The 8392-nt window shown below is 43.4% G+C and overlaps 1 protein-coding gene across 1 annotated transcript; it reads left to right on the forward strand.

Moving 5' to 3' along the window:
• The first annotated feature begins 2294 nt into the window (after positions 1–2294).
• DUSP1 (dual specificity phosphatase 1) lies at positions 2295–5585 on the forward strand. Its single transcript, XM_027841920.1, has 4 exons — positions 2295–3190; positions 3513–3658; positions 4088–4307; positions 4430–5585. The coding sequence occupies exons 1-4, from the start codon at positions 2821–2823 to the stop codon at positions 4798–4800; spliced, it is 1107 nt and encodes a 368-aa protein (XP_027697721.1). The 5' UTR covers positions 2295–2820; the 3' UTR covers positions 4801–5585.
• Positions 5586–8392: the final 2807 nt, after the last annotated feature.

Raw genomic sequence — 8392 nt, forward strand, 5'->3', positions numbered from 1 at the left:
TTCTCACCAGGAGTTTCCCTGGACCATCTTGTCACACCTTAGAAACCTCATTTTTATAAAGGAGAAAAGTTACTTCATGTCTTCCCTGTCAAAATCATAGCTAAATCAGAATTCAAACCCAGGTCACCTGACTCCTAGTTCATTGTTCTTTCTACTTCCAAACTGCCAGTAACTCACAAGAGTACTGAAAGAATGGAGATAATAATATTTGCACTTGTTCACTTGTTCCTGTCTTTAAATAAGCTATGGCCTGGACCTGGCTGAACAATGGAAGCTTTGACTATGTGGTTCAGCTAATCCTAGGAATTTTTAGCATATAGAGAATCCTCTGTCTTTGTAGTTTTTCCTAGAACAGCTGTGAATTCATTTCAACAAATATCTCCTGAGCATGTACAATGTGTATCCTTAGGGAATCTACCTTCAGTCTACTGGAGGGGATAAACCCATAGAGAATTATAATACAAAATAGAGCTTTGTATACCTCTTACCCATTATCTTGGTCTTTGAGAATTCAAAGTAGGGAGGGATGACTTCTGGACTTGGATGCATAATAAAAGCTTTTATAATGATAATGACGTCTACTATGTAATACCTGTAAAATACTATGAAACCATAAACATAAACAAACTATAAGCTATATAACAAGCTATGTAGAACAAGCTATAAACAAACAATGATTTTTGAAGAGTTTTCTTTTTTTCTTCTTTTCTTTCCCAAGTATTGTTAATATGTTGGCATCAAGGGCTTTTTTGAGCTTATATGAGCAATAATTGGACTGAAAATAAATTTGAGAAAATTCCAACCTGAGATCTGTGCCCTGAACCTTTAGAAAAGAAACTCATCTGGGAGTTTCAATATGCGTAGGCACATCTGAACTCAGCCTGACATAAGAAGTTGTATCCTGATGATCCAGCATTCAGTAAAACGACACAGTGGCTTGTTTGTGAAATCCCCAAAGAACAGTGGGGGAAGAAACCACAAAATGTTCTTAAAGTCCTGGGCACTAAGAGACATAGTGTTGTAATATTTACATACTGACCTAGTCCAGTAATACAAATTGCAGAAGTATGTACATATAATCAAAATGGAACTAAAGGGGTTGAGGGGAGGGAAGGAGGCATAGGGAAAGACAAGTGGCAATTTTCTAAAAAGATAAAACGACGAAGTTAAAGGGAACTTGTAGAAATACTCAACAACCTGTGCCACATTTTTTTTTTAAAGGCTGAATACACTACCCACTTTCTATTATTATAGGATTTAAGCGTCTCTAGGAAACTCGCCCCGGTTGTCCTAAGTCCGTTGGCCTAAGAGGCTGTGGAGGCTTGTTTAAAAAAACCACCCGCCCTTCAGTGTCCAATGAGATTCCTGGCTGTCCTCCCTTGTCCTAGAGGCGGGTTCTTGTCACTAAGCAGCCGCATCTAGCACAATGAGGCTTCCCTCCTAATCCCATTCAATAGTAATAATGTGTAAGATCCCAAATCCAAGGAACTAGATCTCTAAACCCAACAGTTGATTCAGGATCTAGACCCAGTGAATAAAGAGAACCCACTTTTGATAGGAATGAGTTTTCTGACAGCAAAATCATATATTTTCCTATAAATCACCAGCCTCCCTTGCTCTGTTGTAACCACGTTCCGAACAGCTCCCAGGAGACGCAATCATGGGATTTTAGAGTTGGAAAGCTTAGGGGTACACTAGTTCATACACTCTTCATCTTACGGGTCAGGAACTGAGGACCACAGGAGGGAGTATCTTGCTCAGTGTCACTGCCAAGGTCAGAGCCAGCATCGGAACCAAGATGTTCGGATTCCGAAGCCAGTGCTTTTTCCTCTGCCCCCTCGCAAGATTCCCGAAAAGAGCAGATAAAAGTGAGCTGATTTTCAGGGAGCGTATTCTTAGCTCTCCCTTAGGTACATCTCATACCCTTTAATCAGCTCTTGGCAGGGCGGGCAGCGGCCTCGCTTCCTCCGTCCCCTCCCCCCCCCCCCGGGAGCAGCTGCTGGCTCCAGTACCTGGTTTCCTGCCCAAAGAGCAGGATGGGGCGGATGGGGGGAGGGGAAGGGAGGTGGGGAGGCCCGGCTGGTGCTCTGGCGCCGTGTTTGCATTGAGTTGTCTTTGCTGTTAGGGCGATGACGTCTTCGCTTCTGGCACCAGGAGGGCTGAGCTCTGGACTGGTCGGTGACGTCACCGCCTAACCACGTGACCCGGCCCCATTCAAACAAACAAACACACACACACACTCACACACACAGAGGGGGAAAAAAAAGTTCCGGGTTGGACTATATAAGGCAGCTTGTCCAACGTGCGCTTAGCAGAAAGCGCTGTGAGGGTACAGCTGTCTGATACTCTCTGAATAGAAAGGAAAGCAGGAAGGAAGAAAGAAAAAAAGAAACTCAATTTGAACACTTTTCTTCTCTTTTACCTTCTTCGAATGCAAAAATCTTAAGGAAGCTTGTTTCGAGCCACAGACTCAACGCTTGAATACCTTGGTCTAAGGGTGCTGTGTTTTTCCTAGGAATATAAGAAAAACAAAACAAAAAAGACACCAGCCCTTTTGGAGAGAAACAAAGAACTTTCCCTGAGCCCGGGAGCGCAGCCCCAGAAAGCGTCAGCAAACCCGAGTGGATTTTCATTCTTTCCCTTTCCCTACCAAAGAAAGGAGGGGATTTAACCCTCCCCCCCACCTTTTTTTTTGTTTATTTGTTTTGCCTGCTACGTTGTTCGGTATATACTCGTGAGCGCTAGCGACTCGGCTCCATCCTGCATTCTCCCTCTCTCAATTTTGCCACCTTTAGCACGCTGGGGGGACTCCCTCGAGCAATGGTCAACATGGAAATCTGTGCCCTGGACTGCGAGAGCTTGAGAGCGCTGCTGCAGGAGCGGGCGGCTCAGTGTCTTGTCCTGGACTGCCGCTCTTTCTTCTCCTTCAACTCCTCGCACATCCTGGGCTCCGTCAACGTGCGCTTCAGCACCATCGTCAAGAGGCGCGCCAAGGGAGCCATGGGTCTGGAACACATCGTGCCCAACGAGGAGCTGCGGAGCCGCTTGCTGGCTGGCCTCTACCATGCCGTGGTGCTCCTGGACGAGCGCAGCCCAGAGCTGGAGCTGTCGAAGAGGGACAGCACCCTTGTGCTGGCCGCTAGCGCCCTGTGTAGGGAGGCTCGCGCAGCGCGCATCTGCTTTCTCAAAGGTACGGATTGCGCTAGCCTGCCACTCAGTCCTTGTGGGGCTAGTGATAGGGGCGCCCTGAAAAACCTCTCTTCCGGAGACTTTTGCCTCAAATACTCCTGGCCCTTATGCTCGACAAAATTGGGAACCCTTAAACAAAAACTCTTTGAGGAAAAGCGATGCAACAGAAGATCGTAAACCCACCCTAAAAAGAGGCAAATTAGAAATTTCTTTGCCCTCCTCTCCTGTTAAAGTGTATTTTTGGGTTGGGAAGAAAGATGAGGAGCGGAATGAAATACCTGGTCGTCAGAGGTAATGGGACCATGTTTATTTTGTATTTACAGGAGGATACGAAGCTTTCTCCTCTGCCTGTTCGGAGTTATGCAGTAAGCAGTCGACACCCCTGGGTCTGAGCCTACCTCTGAGCTCCAGCGTCCCCGGCAGTGCAGAATCAGGGTGCAGCTCGTGTGGCACACCACTCTATGACCAGGTCAGTATAAGTGATGAAGGAGAAAGGCAGCTGGCACAGAGCTCTAATATTAGTGAGATGGGGCAAAGAAGATAGCCTGTAATGGCCACCAGGAATTTTAATCTTTTTTTTTCCCTTCAGAGTTAAATGGATTGAGGTAGATAGGACATTAACTATACAGGATGCTGACCACTCTCTAAGATAATGCAAATAGTTCAGTTTTGTAGTGACACAAAATGATTAATCCTATCATCTCCCACCCCTACCATCCAGTGTCACTGCCTAGTTAGCTCATTTCTTCCTTAAGTAATTGCACTTAGTGAATTCGTGTTCCTCAGCCAGTACCTTACCAAGATAATCAGGCACCAGAAGGATTTGAATGTTTTGCACATATTTCACATGGCATAATTTGGGACTGTGTGTGACCATTTAAAAATTCTTGTATTTCAGGGTGGTCCAGTGGAGATCCTGCCTTTTCTGTACTTAGGCAGTGCTTATCATGCATCCAGGAAAGATATGCTGGATGCTCTGGGGATCACAGCCTTGATCAACGTCTCTGCAAACTGCCCCAACCATTTTGAGGATCACTACCAGTACAAAAGCATCCCTGTGGAGGACAACCACAAGGCTGATATAAGCTCCTGGTTCAATGAAGCCATTGACTTCATAGGTAAATAATCATTATGAATGTTGTTTCCATACTTTGGGTTTGGGTTATTCTGGGAAGAAAAAGCCCGGTGTAAAAATGATACCTTTTTTTGGGTAAACAATTGTGCATTGTATATATTCCAGACTCTATAAAGAATGCAGGAGGAAGGGTGTTCGTTCACTGTCAGGCTGGTATCTCCCGATCAGCTACCATCTGCCTAGCTTACCTCATGAGGACCAATCGGGTCAAACTGGATGAGGCCTTTGAGTTTGTGAAGCAAAGAAGAAGCATCATCTCCCCCAACTTCAGCTTTATGGGTCAGTTATTACAGTTCGAGTCCCAGGTCCTAGCTCCTCATTGTTCAGCAGAAGCGGGAAGTCCTGCCATGGCTGTGCTTGACAGAGGGACCTCCACAACCACAGTCTTTAATTTCCCAGTCTCCATCCCCGTCCATTCTTCCTCTAATGCTTTGAACTACCTTCAGAGCCCAATGACCACTTCCCCAAGCTGCTGAGAGACTCAGGGAAGTTACTTGAGAACCACATAAGGAACTTGAAGCTCCTTCTGTCTAAAACAAAGTGCAATAACTCTAGGGGATAATGTCTCAGCTTTGTTATGTCATCTGGGTTCAACTCTTTCCTGAATTCCGCACTTGAGAACAACATGGGTGAACTGGACTGAACTGACTCTAAGGTTCATTTGTGCTCAATTCTGAAGTGTGTCTTGGACCAATGTCTAGTTGGTACATCAGGTTCCTTTGATGGAGAGAAGCAAAAGAAAAAGACTTTCATAGCTCACTTTGTGGGCTGATCCTAGTGGCCTCTCTTCTTAGATCTTTGGTCTTTGTGTTTGAAAAACCTACCAGTATTACCATTTCTGGACACTTAGCCAGCAGAAGAGGCTGTTCCCCTTTGACTTTTATATATATATATATATTTATACACACACACACACACACACACATATACAATGCAAAAGTGCCCATTATTTATTTGTGTAGATGTGTTCAGCTTTCACAAACCTCAGATTCCACTTCTAGAAAAACCAAATACCTCAAATTTTTTTTTGTTGGAGTACTGTAATTCTGTAAATACATCCTTAAACATTTGTTCTCTTAGCACTGACGGAAAAGCACCAGGCAAGAGTGCTTTTTTTGAGTTGCCAAGGTTGGTTATATGTTTGCTGATTATTTATGACCTGAAATAATATATTTCTTCTTCTGAGAAGACATTTTGTTACGTAACGATGACTTTTTTTTATACAAGCAGAATAAATTATGACATTTCTATTGAAATTTAACTCTGCTCTTAACTCTTTTGTTTGCTTTCCTCCCTTCTTTAACTCCCCCCCCCCCCCACCATCCCCAGTGAAATATGACAAAGGAAAAACTTAGAGCAATTACCAGCCCTGAGAGCTATTTCTTGGGGGGATGGAGGCTAAGCTTCATGAGCTTCTATGACTTTAGGGCAAAGTTTTTCTTTAACATCTGCACAATCAGAAATGAGGTGGAAAATGAGAATCATCCTGGAAAACCAGATGCTGCATATGAACCAGTCATTTCAGGGTGAAATGACAAAGATGTGTTGCCAATGCAATGATACTGTACCCTCATTTATCAAATCCAGATGAATGAACAGATACTCACGTTGGGCCAAATAGGTGCTATCTAAGGGATTAAGAAAGAGGGAAAGGGGCAGGTAGATGGCACAGTAGATAGAGCACTGGCCTTGGAGTCAGGAGGACCTGATTTCAAATCCTGCCTCAGACCAAACAATTGACATTGACTAGCTGTGTGACCTTGAGCTAGTCACTTAACCTCATTTGCCTAAAAAAGAAAAAAATAGAAATATGGGAAATGGGATACAGTGAAAGATTTTCATTGGCTTTAGAATTAGACTGGTTTAAAGTAGGGCTCTATCACTAGAATCTGTATGAACTTGAGTCTGTTTTCTCACCTTGAAATGGAGGTGTGGGGAGGGAGGCTTGAGCATTTTGGCCTAATGTAAAGAATAACGGATTTTAAATCAGTAGTTTGAGGTCCTCCATTTGAATCCTGGCTCTACCTCTAATAAGGCTGGGTGGTGCAGTGGATAAGAGTGTTGGGCCTGGAGTTGGGAAGACTCATCTTTCTGAGTTCAAATCTGGCCTCAGACACTAGCTGTGTGACCCTGGGCAAGTGGCTTATCCCTGATTGCCTCTGTTTCCTCATCTGTAAAATAGGCTGGAGAAGGAAATGGCAAGCCACTCCGGTATCTTTGCCAAGAAAACCCCAAACGGGGTCACAAAAAGTCAGACATGATTGGACAATAATCTATCTCTTATAGCCTTTGTGACCAAAGCCAAATCATTTGTTCTCTTCGGGCCTAAATTTCTATTTTAGAAAAAGAAGGGATTGCACACAGTGACCTATAAAATCCCTTCTAACTTTAAGTATGTTATCCAATGATTAGATGATCTCTAAGGTCCCTTCCAGAGCCCAAAAATCCTGTGGTCCTTTATGGTAGCACAATCAAACACCCTAAGGTATAGGAAGGATTTAGGACTGCCATATCTTTGGGGACAGTAGTATAATGAAAAGAGCAATGGGTTTGGAGTCGAACCTGGGTTTGAGTCTCAGCTCTGTCATTTCCTATCTGTATTACTTTGGGCAAGTTATTTCACAATCTTTGGAGCTCAATTCTCTCATCTGTGAAATGAGGGTTCTGGACTACATAGACCCTAAGGTCCCGACTATCTTTAAAATGTCATGATCCTATGATTTGTTTTTACAATCTTATTGTAGAGGTAAGGCTAACACATGAAACCACAGGACCACAGATGTAGATCTGGAAAGGACATGAAAAGCCATTTCCCCAGATACGGAAGCTGAGGCCTGGAGAAGTTAAGAGATTTTCACCAAGGTCGTATAATTACTAAGGTTTAAGTTACTGGTTAATAAGCTTCAGAGGCAGGATTTAAACTCAGGTCTCTCTTGACTTCAAGTCTAATATTTTAATTAAGACAAATAAATTGTTGAGTCAATAACATTAAAAATATTTTTTTTCCTCTATGTAAAACAGGTTAGGAACATAGAATGTTAGAATATTGGTAGGGGCTTTAGAGGACAACTAGACAGGCAGCTAGCTATATGGATAGATCATTGGACCTGGAGTCAGGAAGACCTAAGTTAAAATCCTACCCTAGACACTTACTAGCTATGTGACCCTGGGCAAGTCACTTAACCTCTATTTGCTTCAGTTTCTTCATCTGTAAAATGGGAATAATAATAGCACTTCCCAAGGTTGTTGTAAAGATCAAGGGAAATATTTGTAAAGCACTTATTCTGGCACATTGTAGGCACTTAATAAATATGTTTGCCCCCTTCCTAGATTTCAGTCCTCTTACTTGAGGAAATTAAAGTCCAGAGTAGGAAATGACTTGGCTAAAGTTACACAGCAGCAAAGAAAGAACTAGAACTTGGGTCACACAATCATCAGGCCAGTTGCCACCTACCTTCTTCCAAGAAGTTCACTGTAGCTTATTTCATCCATAATGGCAGCTCCACATGGTCACATGGTATCTTGGGGTCATTCTCTCTTTCTTGCTGCTGGACAAGTCAGTCCAAGATACCAGGGGCAGTGGTGTGAGACAATGAATTTGGAAAAGCAAACTTTCCTTTTGACATTATTTGGGAGGGAGAGTGTCCTTGAATGACCCCCTGCAATGTCACAAATGGTGGATTTGTGGGTATCATTTGAACAGGTGGAGTACTTCATAGAGCTGCCCTTGACTCTACAAGTTCAAGTTTCCTGAACTGTAACCCAATGCTGATGGGCAGTGATGAAAAGGATCAAAAAATCCCTATGTCCTAAGTGCTTACCTTGGCCTGTCGGTCTCATCCCATAAAGGAGCTCTGGATTGGAAAGGTATTAGAATTAGAACCTTTAAAACAAGACAGTCGCACATTGTTCTGCCAAGTCCTAGAAAATGACTATTGCCTTTGGACAGAAATGTACCAGTGACTTCTCTCCTATGGCCTTTGCCTTCTGTCAGCTCTCCCTGTGGACTCAATACCATCTCTTTCTGCTTGGCAAGCAATAGCTGAGCTAAAATTAATCTTCAAAGTG

This window comes from Vombatus ursinus, unplaced genomic scaffold (genome assembly GCF_900497805.2).
Source record: "Vombatus ursinus unplaced genomic scaffold, bare-nosed wombat genome assembly UNPS02014863.1, whole genome shotgun sequence".
NCBI lineage: Eukaryota > Metazoa > Chordata > Mammalia > Diprotodontia > Vombatidae > Vombatus > Vombatus ursinus.

Excerpts from the sequence above, each read along its gene's own strand:
- DUSP1 (XM_027841920.1), top strand. The coding sequence starts at position 2,821 with ATGGTCAACATGGAAATCTGTGCCCTGGACTGCGAGAGCTTGAGAGCG. Across the intron at positions 3,659-4,087 it reads GCACACCACTCTATGACCAG|GGTGGTCCAGTGGAGATCCT; the intron begins GTCAGTATAAGT and ends CTTGTATTTCAG. Across the intron at positions 4,308-4,429 it reads TGAAGCCATTGACTTCATAG|ACTCTATAAAGAATGCAGGA; the intron begins GTAAATAATCAT and ends TATATATTCCAG.